The sequence below is a fragment of the Eurytemora carolleeae genome, unplaced genomic scaffold (assembly GCF_000591075.1).
Source record: "Eurytemora carolleeae unplaced genomic scaffold, Eaff_2.0 scaffold74, whole genome shotgun sequence".
Taxonomy (NCBI): Eukaryota; Metazoa; Arthropoda; class Copepoda; order Calanoida; family Temoridae; genus Eurytemora; species Eurytemora carolleeae.
Window position 1 is genome coordinate 132,888 of NW_019396090.1, and position 12,809 is coordinate 145,696.

Below are 12,809 nucleotides of genomic sequence, written 5' to 3' on the forward strand. Positions count from 1 at the left end.
AGCATATTCTGGTTCTCAAGTACCCCAGAAGATATAGAGTTTAGAGATAGGATTTTATTTTTTTCTCTATTTGTCATGTCTCATTTTTATACAAAATCATATGGACTTGTTTTCTTTGCTTGAATTGGCAAACAATAACTTTCAAAACTGATCTACGAATTATGATCCCCCCAGGTAGACTAACTGATCGGGTCAAAGAAGTCTAAAATTCCAGATGCCCCCTCTATTACTAATATCTCGATGGTCTTAACCTAACCTTACCCCGTACATCGGCTAACAACTTATTAGTTAGATAAATAAGGAGCTCGGCCCGGATATTGCATTAACCTTCCCTACCTAACCCTACATATCGGAAATAAATTTGTATTAGTTTTTATAATTATGGCCGCAGTTCTCGGCACCCTACTCTGTCCTAGCCGCAGCGCTCGGTCCAGAAATCGACTTAACTTAACCTTAGCAAATTGTGTCGATGTTGCCAAATTGTCAAGTTACCAAATTGTTAGTCACAAAATTGTGAGGATACCAAATTATTAGTTACCAAATTGTTAGTTACCAAATTGTGAGGTTACCAAATTGTGAGGTTACCAAATTATTAGTTCCCAAATTGTTAATCACCAAAATGTTATTAGTTACCAAATTGTTAGTTACCAAATTGTGAGGTTACCAAATTGTGAGGTTACCAAATTATTAGTTCCCAAATTGTTAATCACCAAAATGTTAGTTGCCAAATTATTAGTTATCAAATTATTAGTTACCAAATTGTGAGGTTACCAAATTATTAGTTCCCAAATTGTTAATCACCAAAATGTTAGTTACCAAATTATTAGTTACCAAATTGTGAGGTTACCAAATTATTAGTTCCCAAATTGTTAATTACCAAAATGTTAGTTACCCAATTATTAGTTACAAAAATCCACCCATCCTCAATTTCTTTGTATAATCGTGTAATCTCATTCCATGAATTTTTTAAAGAAAACTTTTGTTTTTATATAAAGAATAATTGCTTCGTATTTCATACTTATTTGTTCAGAAATGTGTTCACCAAATCGAACAAGGAGGGGATAGAGCGAGTACTGCGAGAAAATGGAGATTACGCCTTCCTAATGGAGTCCACAATTGTTGAATATGTGGTTGAGCGAAAGTGTGAGCTAACACAGATTGGAGGATTACTTGACAGCAAAGGATACGGCATTGGTTTGCCTCCGAGTAAGAAGTATAATAATTTTGAGAATATAAACTTTTTCGGCAAATTCTTTCTAGAAGGCATTTTCCCCCACTCTCACAAGCAACAAATCCCATTTTTCTACATTACTTTCTCCAAATGCACTCATTTTGGGAAAATGCCAATGAACCCAGCCTTTCCTGGTCCAAAGGTCATAACTACAAAGTAATAATATTTTTTATATTTCAATCTTTGATATGAAGTTAATAAAAATATTGTTTAGATTCTCCCTATAGAACCCCTATAACCAGCGCAATTTTACAACTGCAAGAGGGAGGAAAGTTGCATTTACTAAAAGAAAAATGGTGGAAGCGCATGCGCGGTGGAGGGCAGTGCACGGTAATAATTTTTTTTATTTTACAACCATTTATATTTGAAGATGTGTATTGCGGAAAATTCCAAAAAATACAGAGATAATTTTTTTAAATCACTTTGTTCTAGAATGTTCTTTATCCAGGAGAAAGTTGAGGGTGGGGCAGCTGCGCTTGGGATTGATAATGTTGGCGGCATTTTCCTCGTTCTTCTGATTGGACTCGTCTTCTCCTGTCTCACGGCCATTATCGAGTTTTCCTGGAGTAGACGAAAGTCGAAAGCAAAAAACGTAAGTTTTGGTTAATTTTGAGCTGGACCAAGGTAAAATTGGGTATTTTTTAATAAGGGAGGAAGCGCAAATATTTCAATTATGTCAAATTTTACATTTAATGAGGCGTGCAGCAGAAAGAATATTCTTAAACGCTTATAATTTTCAAATTTTAAATCTCCATGGCGAAAAAAATACATTGAGGCGTTTTTCACTATTCACCATATGCGGTTTTGTCAGTTAAGGTTCCCTCGTTCAATCTTTTGTAATTAACAAACAAAAAGTTTGTAAATTTTAATACTTTTTTTTAAATTTTGCTAGATTTTTGGTGTAAACTATCTTTTACTTTTGACATTATTTGAACTTTTTAAAAGGGGATCTCAGTTGTGATTAGCAATCAGGTGAAAGGTAACAAGTACATGTCCCGTCCTTGAACAACAATTCAAAATAAGGGACTGTATAGCATAATTTCAAATGACCTTCCAATTATTGAGAACATGTCCGATTTACAACGATACCCTCAAAACCTTTGTTTGATCAAGAGTTTCGAAGATATTCTTATTCGTATAGCAGTGCCAAGAAACTGTGCGAGTGTACACTAGCACGGAGAGTACACTGTACACTATAACCTCGAGTCTTCTGGCATTCAATCTTTTGCTTTACAAAGGAATTGAGTTTTTGCGACAAAATCAAATCTTCTGATCCCGATATCTTTGCAACCTGATGGCGCAAACCTGTGATATTTCAAACTTACATTATTTTATCTATAAGTATTAATAGATTGAAAAATCTAAGGTCTAAGACATTGTGTTACAAAAATATAGAGATTAGAAAATCAGAGTTTGTGGCAAAAACTCAACTCCTTAAGTTATCACTACCTCATTGTTGTCAGGAAAAAGTTTTAAGTGGTACCATTGTAAATCGGACATGCCTCTTTATTAATAGAAGTTCACATAAAATTATGCTTACAGTCCCTTTTAAATTATACATTTGGCTCTGAATATGTTTACCAATGTCGTTCTATTTTTTGGGGGCAATATTTTTATATGTTGGCCTTTAAAATATTTACATAAAATAACTTGTCCGGTCTACACCTTAATTTGTCAAGATTTCGTGGAATTTCTTTATTTAATCATTGCATTCTTTTTGTTTGGCACATGGAACAAAATATGTCCAAGGAAATTAGTAAGCATACAATAGCAATTTGACATTTTCCCCATTATTTAGTTATTTATATCCTAAGGTCTACGACATTGGGGTTCAAAGATAAAGGGATTAGAAAAAATGTCAAAGACTCAATTTCTTTTCCAAGAAAATGTAAACTTTTATATTTTCAGACAACATTTCTAAATCCATTTTCATAACCATTACATTTTCCATTTTCTTTAATATGTTTAAGTGTACTGTAATCTGTTCGGACATACTTCTGTACCCCCCACTGTTCTTTTGGAAGCACTGCATGTGTCATGTCGTCTTCATTTGATCTTTACCCAACCAAATTTTACTTCTTGATGTGCTGTTCTTCCAATTATATATGAATACTGTTTACAAAATTGTTATTGATCGATATTGATATATATAATTTTGTAAATGTACATGTTATAAACACTTTTTAGTCTTGATTTATGTTTGAAATTCTACGACAACTATTGGAATTGAATCAACTCTAAATATTTATAAAGATCATAATAACTGACTTTTTTACAATTAAATCAAAAAAGTCATCTATCCTTAAAGGTTAATAGGAATTAAGTCATTGCTACAAACTCAAATTTTCCAATCCCTATATATTTAAAATCTATAATGGTTAAGGCCTACGACATGGATAAGGGATTAGAAAATCAGAGTTTGTGGGAAAGCCCCCCCCCCCTCCGTCTTCTAAGAATTGAGTGAAATAGTGAACTTTATACACATTTACATACTAAACACTTCGTTAAAACTTTATACATTGTAAAGCAAGCATGCTTAACTTTCCTCACTCACACTTTAAACTATCAGAGTTTTATACTTCGGAGACAATTCAGCTTTTTATAAATTATATTTTACGTCTGGTGATTCCCCTTTTTTATATATGTGTCAGTTTGAGGTTTGAAAGAATGTTTGAATTCGATTTGGAAGTTATGTATCAAGAAAACAGTGATGAAGAAATATAATGATTCTGATATAAAGGTTCACAGGCTATATTTTATACATCTTATTCTTAAATTTAGGGTCAATTGAAATTAGGATAAAAATCCCTTGAAGGAGGCAATTATATCTTTACGATTGTGATTAAACCATACTTCGAAATCATTTTTATCCATTCTTTGATAATCAAATCAAGAAGTTATTTTTTTTTAATTTTAACATTTTTTTTTAAATTTTTTTTTTCAGGCTGCTGTGTGGAGAGGCAGGAGGGAAAGGTCTGTAGGGAGTGGGTCCCAGGAGGCAAGTCAATCAATCAATCAATCTTTTTATCAAGAAGAAATCAATCAAAGGAAAAAAAATATCATTAAATGATGAAATAAATTGATCTGGAAGCCGAAATTCTAATGATTTGATTTGGGTATAACTATTTCCTTCATTTGATATTTTACCCAAAAGTCTGAACAATCCCTTTACAAGATCAAAAAATCAATTGATTGATTGATTGATTTTTTGAGGAGGAGATCCTCAGCAATGGGTTTGAGAAACTATCCCTTCCTGGTCCAGGTATAATCTATAACTATAATATATATATTTATACATATATATATATATATATACATATATGTATAAATATATTTTGCTTGTCTTTATGTTTGGGTGTTTGTCTGTTTGTTTCTATTGAATAAACGTCAAAGCGGCTGAAGCGATCTAGCCCAAATTTTTCAGTGTCCCCAGGGGTTTATAGATGATCAAAATTTAAATTTTGCATCCAAAAAAATTTTATTGTCCTATAAATGCCAAAACAGCTGAACAAGGCGTAATCTAAGTTTAATTTTGTGTAGACCTTGACATAATCAAAGAGAAGGTCGAAATTTATTAATTGTCCCAATAAAATTTTATTTTAAACTGTTTAGAAATCCGCCAACAAAAATCCGAAAATCTACAAAATGTACAGTTGGTGGCGTAGAAAGCAATATTCAAGAGCATAAATCTTAACTAGAAAAAATTAATTAAAAAATCACTTGATCATAAACAAGGCTTTGTAAGTTTCTTTTACTTTCAAACTTTGCAGATATTCTGTTTTTATTTAAAAAAGACATTTTGTTTTGATTAATATTTTTTCCTTTTCGTCATAGCTCATAAACCTTTCCGGGGGGTCATGTGAGAATCAGCAAAAAATGTGATCCCGATTGGTTCAGCCGTTTTGACAAGATGGAAAAGTATAAGAAAGATAAGATAAAATTAAATAAGAGGTTAAACATTTTCAAAAATGAGTTGCCCTGGGAAAATTTGACAAAAAGCCTTATTAGACAAAAAAAAGCAATTTTAGACAAAAAAAAGCCTAATTAGACAAAAAAAAACTATTTAGCAAGGTTAAAAGAAATATATTTTACTACAAGAAGCACCAGAAACTTAACCTTAATGTATAAAATAATTTAAATTAAAAATACAATACATAAGAAATATCTTTGTTATTTACAAAAAAAGGAATAAGAAGAATAATAAAAGAAATTGTTACAATACATAAGAAATATCTTTGTTATTTACAAAAAAAGGAATAAGAAGAATAATAAAAGAAATTGTAACAAAGTATTATCGACTAGGACTGGGCAAAGTTCCCTTAATGAAACAGAGGTTTTCAAAAATTAACGGAAGAGTCCGTTAACGTTATTTTAAAATCGTAGACAAAAACATTTACGCTTGAAAACGAAAAAGAAATGGTGATTTTTTTCTCATTAAAATTGCATGAAACTTTTTTATGTGTTTTGATACTATTAAATGTCATCTTCTCTGTACACACTCATTAACGATTTCATGAACCATTTTTTTTGGCGCGAATACTGTTAATACTGTAAAAGACCGCTAATGGCTGTGCCGTTAACAATTTCATTAACGGTTAAAGAAGTTTGTTTTTCGCTTTGCACCATTAACTCTGTTAATTCTGTAATGATGGTACCATTAATGGCTGGAGCCGTTAATGGTTGTTACAAATTTTCCTCGACACCGTTAGTAAAATTAGATCGTTAACTTACAGTAACTTGACAAAAATAAATGAAAAAAGTTAACGAGACGAAGTTTCGTTCTTTACGGTCAACTAAGATTTTATTTTAAGACCAGTTGGAACTAAACGTTAAAGAAATGGCTTGAAATAGTTGGAACGTGCCCAGCTCTATGAATGACTTGGTTGTATTTATTTTTATGCTTAGTTTCTTAATATTCTTTTTATCCCTCTTGTTATCTGATATACTACTATAGGATTCTTAATGTACTAAAAGTACTATATTGCTGATAACTACTAGAACTTGTATAAATTATGCACACATTGTAATCTGTACTTTATAGGTGTGACCCATCTGGATCTGGCAGCACATGGTACTGTTTCTCTCTCTAGATGTAATACCAGTACAAACACATTATCCAGGTTAGCGATGCACACTGCACAATGTTAATGCTGTACACACTCCACAGTTTATGCACTGTACAATACATACTCAACAGTGTGTATGCTGTACAGTACATACTCAATAGTGTATACACTCTTTAATTCATACTCAATAGTGTTTATGCTGTACAGTCATACTTTACAGTGTATACGCTGTACAGAACATACAGGACCATGGATACGCTGTTTAGTACATGACTCAACAGTGTTTACCCTTTACAGTACACTCTATAGTGCATATGATGTACAGTACATACTCAATAGTGTATATGCTGTAAAGTACATACTCAACAGTGTGTACGCTGTACAGTACATACTCATTGGTGCATATGTTGTACAGTACATGACTCAACAGTGTTTACCCTTTACAGTACACTCTATAGTGCATATGATGTACAGTACATACTCAATAGTGTATATGCTATAAAGTACATACTCAACTGTGTGTACGCTGTACAGTAAATACTCATTGGTGTATATGTTGTACAGTACATACTCAACAGTTTTTATGCTGTACAGTACATACGTAACAGTGTGTACACTGTACAGTACATACTCATTGGTGCATATGTTGTACAGTACATATTCAACAGTGTTTATGCTGTACAGTACATACTTAACAGTGTGTACACTGTACAGTACATACTCTTGAATGTATGTTCTGTAAGTTCATACTCAACAGTGTATACGCTGTACAATACATACTCAACATTGTTTATGCTGTACAGTACATACACAACAGTGCTTATGCTGTACAGTACATACTAAACAGTGTATATGCTGAATAGTACATAAGCATTAGTGTATACGCTGTTCAGTACATAATCAATAGTGTATATGCTGTACAGTACAAACTCCACAATTTATACGCTGTACAGTGCATACTCAACAATGTTTATGCTGTACACAGTCTATACTTAAACAGTGACTAGAAACGTAAAAGTCTGCCACAATAAATTATCTTAACATCTAACAATAGTTCTTGCCACAGACTCTTTTCTAAATCCTCATATCTTTTTAACCTGATGATATAAACCTCTGGATATTTGATCTCGTATGAATTAATAATATTAAAGGTCTTCGACATCCATTGCAAGGATTTAAATATTAGAGTTTGATGCAAAAATTAAGATTCTTTCCTTTAATAAACCTGTATTTAACAATTATATTTTTACTCAGGGGCTCCCAGCATAGTCTTCCTAATGTAGGATATTCAAATAGGTATTATTATTATTATTATTATTATTATTATTATTATTAAGTCCCCCCAGCCCCTAATGGGTTTGTCCTTCCTTCAAATTGTACTCCAACACATTATGTTCATTACCATCACCAGGTATCATTATTATCAGTGTATTTATTATCATGTTGTGTTTTCTTAGAAATGTTGGCACTGGATGGAAAAAATATATTGTCCTAATTTACACGAACATTTCTTTTTAACTAAAAAATAGTTTTCTTATATTTTTTTTATTTTTAGGAACAGTGTCCACACTATAGCAAACGAAATTAAATGTTTTTCGAACATGAACATAAACAAAATCAAGTCATGTTATGAACACATAAACATAAAAGTGTCTAAATGTGACAGTGTCATGTCAACTTTATGAAATGTGACTTTTTCCATTTTATATACTCGCAGCTTATGTTTATACAAAAATGTTAAATCTAGAAAAACGAAATATGTATAGATTCCAAATTTTGCACTTTTAGAGAAGAATAAATCTATTTATCATTTGATTATTTTAAAGTCATTTAATTGATAAAAATTCCATTAAAGTGTTTATGTGCAAGTTTTAAAATGTTTTTTTTTTGCATGCAAGAGTAAAGAATCCCTTTATTAAAGGGATGTTACACGTAATTTCAAGCGACCTTCCATTTATTGAGTGGCATGTCCGATTTACAACGATACCCTTTATACCTTTGTTTGATCAAGGAATTCGTAGATATTCTTCTTTATATCGCGGGAAATTATTCGTATAGCAGTGCCAAGAAACCGCGCGAGTGTAAACTAGCACGGAGAGTACAATGTACACTGTAACCTCGAGTCTCCCGGCACTCAATCTTCAGCAGTAGCTATACAAAAGATGGTATCTACCTCATCGTTGTCAGGACAAAGGTTTGAAGGGTACCGTTGTGAATATGACTTGAATCTCTCTAAATGAAAGGTCATTTGAAATTTTTCTTACAGGCCCTTTAAGGTGTTAAAGTAGGAAAACAGTATTAGTTTAAACTAGAGGAATCTATCGCTGGAATTTAGGTGCTGAAAAATAAATGCATTTTGTGTCGTTAAGTCTCAAATTTTTTAAATAACATTTTTAAAAATAAATATTGAGTATAATCATCAATGTAAATGTAAAAAAAAGAAACTTGCATTTTGTTTGTAATATATTATCTCTACAGTGATAACCAGAATACTCTGGAATAGAAAGGCGATTTTTTAAATAGTCCCATGAACTTGAGGCACAACAATTGTGAAGTCTAAACAGACCCATTGCATTTAATAAGTGATTTAATATCTTATTAGTAAACCTATTTTTGCTTTGTAGCAACATGAAATGCACTTCGATATTGCTTTAATGCCGTCTTCCAATTCTAAAGTTTTGTGGTTATCTATAATATCTATATTTATTGTATAAAACGTGCTGGGTCAACTCTACACTTGGTAGCCTAACTGGACAGTACGACTGAAAGCATATACAGTACATGTTGTACCGGCTCTACACTAGGTAGCCTGACTGGACAACGTACGACTAAAAGCATGTACAGTACATGTTGTACCGGCACGGATCAAGCTACTTTTAGACTGGGGTTGCTTCTTTTGCTAAATTATAAACAGAATGTTAATGGTATCTCGAAAATTGCTTTAAAACTTTAATATTTCTGTTTTTTACCAAAATTTTCGTTCGATAGAACTAACAAAATTGTCTGTAAAAAGGCAAAAATAATGACGGACATATAGTGTTTTCAGTTTTGTAGAAATAACCATTCATATAACTTTAAGAAATTCATTCAGAATCAATTTTTCGCCTAAAAAATTGTGTAAATACAAAATGTAGTTAGTCATTGTGTGTCTTCAATTTTGTATTTTAAACAATACATATAATATACCAGAATACGTAGTATGTGATAGTATTATGCATATTACCAAGATTTTATGATCTCTAATCATTTTATAATTTTAAGATGAATGTAATTAGTTTTTTAAAGATTTGAAATTTCATGTCATGTATTGTCATGTACTGTTTGATTCAATATCTGTGTAAATACATGAACATCACTTTAAATCTAAATATCCATTTCAATTTATTACGATCATGTTAAGTCATAATTCAACTTTTGTTGTCAATTTTTTGACTTATTACATAAAATTTGTAAACGCGACGAAAAAGTTTTTAAAATTCCCAATAGAGAATTTAAATGTTGTCATTGTTATTGTTAATTATTATTTTTCGTGAATTTTTAATATTTTATGTAAATTGCATCGTTTATCTGATTCTCTGTGTGTTAAACTTTGAATTTGAATTTAATAAATGTTAAAAGTTTCTCATTGTTATATCTTTTTAGTAAAGCTGTTTGCTCACATATGCTTATATTTGGCTGATTTCTTTAGAGAAGCCATCATGGATTTCCATAGATTAACAAAATTCTGTTTTAAAGTCTGATAAATTCCGAAGTTAGCGTGATAATTTATTAGCGAGCAGTAACGATAAAGCAGTATCTATAAATATATATTTATATACACACAGCAGCTAATGTTTGGTAGATTTAGATAAAGAAAACAAAACATAAGAAATACACTATCTTGGAAATATTTGTCTACGATCACAGATATCAACCAAGGTACTAATGCAAGGAAAGTTATTTCAGGGGTGTGCGCATTTTTTGTGCTGCAGTGTAATGTCTTTGGGCGGAAAAGTAAACACAAGACGGATGTCAGAGCCTGACATGGAATACATTTTCACAAAAATAATCTATAAAATATTCTGGTCATAGCAAACTATTATGTGAATTTTCAAAATTAATAAAATTAAATGCTTTTAACCTCCTCGGATACTAGACGAACACTGATGCATCTATTCATGTTTACAAATTCCGCCCAGAGAGAACTTGTTTCCATTTGTACGCAGAGTATACGCAACAGCAATTTCCTTGCATTACATTCTTGGGAACTACATGAAAAATGATGTACTGAATATTTGATTATTGTACTGTAGGTTAGGAAATAATCTTCTTTCGTCATTTGTTAGTAGTTGTTACAGTTGTAAGTTTACTCTGTACAGTACTGCTAAATAGGCGGTCAGGTAGGAATCTATGCAAGAAATGTAATATTTAAAGCATGGTTACTCATACTCAAGGTTTTAATGCAAGGGAAGTTAATTGCTGTTGTGTATTCTTTGCATACATATTGATACCAGTTCTCTGTGTTTTTCTTATATCCGAGGAGGTTAAAAGCATTAAATTTTTATGATTTACGTAACAGTTTATGGCCAGAATATTTTATAGATTTTTTATGTGAAAATGGATTCCTTGTAAGACTGTGACATCCGTCTTGTGTTTACATTACCACCCAGAGACAGTACACTGCAGTACGAAAAAAGCGTACACATCTAAAATTACTATCTTAACTTTATAGTTCTTTGATAATTTCTATATCTTTCATCTGTAAAAAGTCCTATGTCTTAGCAGGTTATAGCTAATATCCTCTCCTCTTTTCCCATATGGGAATATTCATTTATATATCTGGAATTGAAGTTCCTAAAAAGCCGGATTTAAAGAAATACGACTGTTAACTTCTTAAAATGAATATAAAACTCAACAACTGTGCAGAACCCCATTTCAATAAATAAGTTTATTTTCAACCTCCTGGTAAAGCGAGTGTTGATTTAATTCTTGTAATCAATTATTATTTTTTGCAAATTCTTGTTAATTCAAACGTTTTTTAAAGTAAAAAATTATGAAAAATGACCCTGCCGAACATTGAATGAAAGTGACTANCCCCCCCCCCTCCCAATTTCTGATTGTTTTCTCTTATCTATTCCCAATAGATCTCATACTGGGATCCATTCTCGTAAATGGATGATTTCCTCACAAAATTTTATATTTCATTAAACACCAGACAAACCAATTCCTTTCATTGCAATATTGATTATTTTACAGAATTTATATGTTTTATATTTCATTAAATACAAGACAAACCAATTCCTTTCATTGAAATATTGAATATTTTACAGAATTTATTTGTTTTATATTTCATTAAAAACCAGACAACCTAAAAATGAAAAGTAGGTAAATTGAATGCGAAAATACAAACCTCTTCAACTACGACCAGTTAGATTTTTTTAGATATCTCTTCCATAAAACAGTTTTATAATACAAACAAAAAAAAGAATGCTTACTTTTTTATAGCCTTACCGTAAAAAACATAATATTTTGTTCTTTATGTCAAAAACCGGAAGCATTGAGATGTTACGAACATATTGTGCGAAATTTTTAATTTAAAGATATCTCACATAGGAACTGAGTTTTTAGCCCAAACTCGAATTTTTAATTCCTTGATCTTTGCAACCTGATGGTATCAACCTATCTATATATAAATTTGGCTTGTCTGTTTGTCTGTTTGTCTGTTTGTTTGTTTGTTTGTATCCAATAAACGTCAAAACGGCTGAACCGATCGGGCCCAAATTTTTTGTGGGACATCTAGGGACCCCAGGGAAGGTTTATGAAAAATCAAAATTTCAAATATTTGTCTCTATCAAAATTCGATCGTCATTAAATTTTTAAAAATTTTGAAAATCCGCGAAATTTTTTGCAAAAATCCGCGAATTATTTTTGTTTTGTTTTACGATGTACACAAAGAGAACATGTTCACAACTAATTTAGAAGATGGGCGCGAAGCGCCCTCTAAGGCTAGAAAGAAGGGCGCGAAGCGCCTTGAATTTCTAGTCTATATATAAATTTGGCTTGTCTGTCTGTTTGTTTGTTTGTGTCCAATAAACGTCAAAACGGCTGAACCGATCGGGCCCAAATCTTTTGTGGGACATAACGTGACCACAGGGAAGGTTTATGAATGATCAAAATTTCAAATATTTGTCTCCATCAAATTTCGATCTTCATTAAATTTTTGAAAATTTTGAAAATCCACGAATTTTTTTGTGAAAATCCGCGAATTATTTTTGTTTTGTTTTATGATGTACACATAGAGAACATGTTCAAAATTAATTTAGAAGATGGGCGCGAAGCGCCCTCTAAGGCTAGTATTTCAAACTTAGACAATTTGATCTAACATAATTCATAGTTTGAAATATCAGAGGTCTGCGACATCGGAATGCAGAGATATACGGGGATTAATTATTAATCTATTAAAAAGATGCTTAAAAATTCCCGTTTTTCATAGAACCTATATCTCCATAAAGCTTTTTTTACTTTTTTTTTAA

The 12,809-nt window shown here is 31.5% G+C and overlaps 1 protein-coding gene and 1 long non-coding RNA gene across 3 annotated transcripts in view; both read left to right on the forward strand.

Annotated features, from left to right (window-relative positions):
- Positions 1 to 6,351, forward strand: part of LOC111718413 (glutamate receptor ionotropic, kainate 2) — a 67,753-nt gene extending 61,402 nt beyond the window's left edge. Inside the window, exons 29-35 of one of the 2 annotated variants that reach the window (XM_023493991.1) lie at positions 1,031 to 1,206; positions 1,446 to 1,561; positions 1,680 to 1,823; positions 2,177 to 2,210; positions 4,176 to 4,229; positions 4,445 to 4,493; positions 6,273 to 6,351. In XM_023493991.1, the coding sequence (XP_023349759.1) occupies positions 1,031 to 1,206; positions 1,446 to 1,561; positions 1,680 to 1,823; positions 2,177 to 2,210; positions 4,176 to 4,229; positions 4,445 to 4,470 (550 nt within the window). In that variant the 3' untranslated portion in view covers positions 4,471 to 4,493; positions 6,273 to 6,351. The remainder of the gene's footprint in view (positions 1 to 1,030; positions 1,207 to 1,445; positions 1,562 to 1,679; positions 1,824 to 2,176; positions 2,211 to 4,175; positions 4,230 to 4,444; positions 4,494 to 6,272) is intronic. The other variant, XM_023493992.1, reaches the window with a different exon arrangement.
- A 1,281-nt stretch (positions 6,352 to 7,632) lies between these two features.
- On the forward strand, positions 7,633 to 8,112 carry LOC111718400 (uncharacterized). The gene is made up of 2 exons (XR_002769040.1): positions 7,633 to 7,708; positions 7,853 to 8,112. It is a non-coding gene; the product is annotated as an uncharacterized LOC111718400 (long non-coding RNA).
- The last annotated feature ends 4,697 nt before the right edge of the window (positions 8,113 to 12,809 follow it).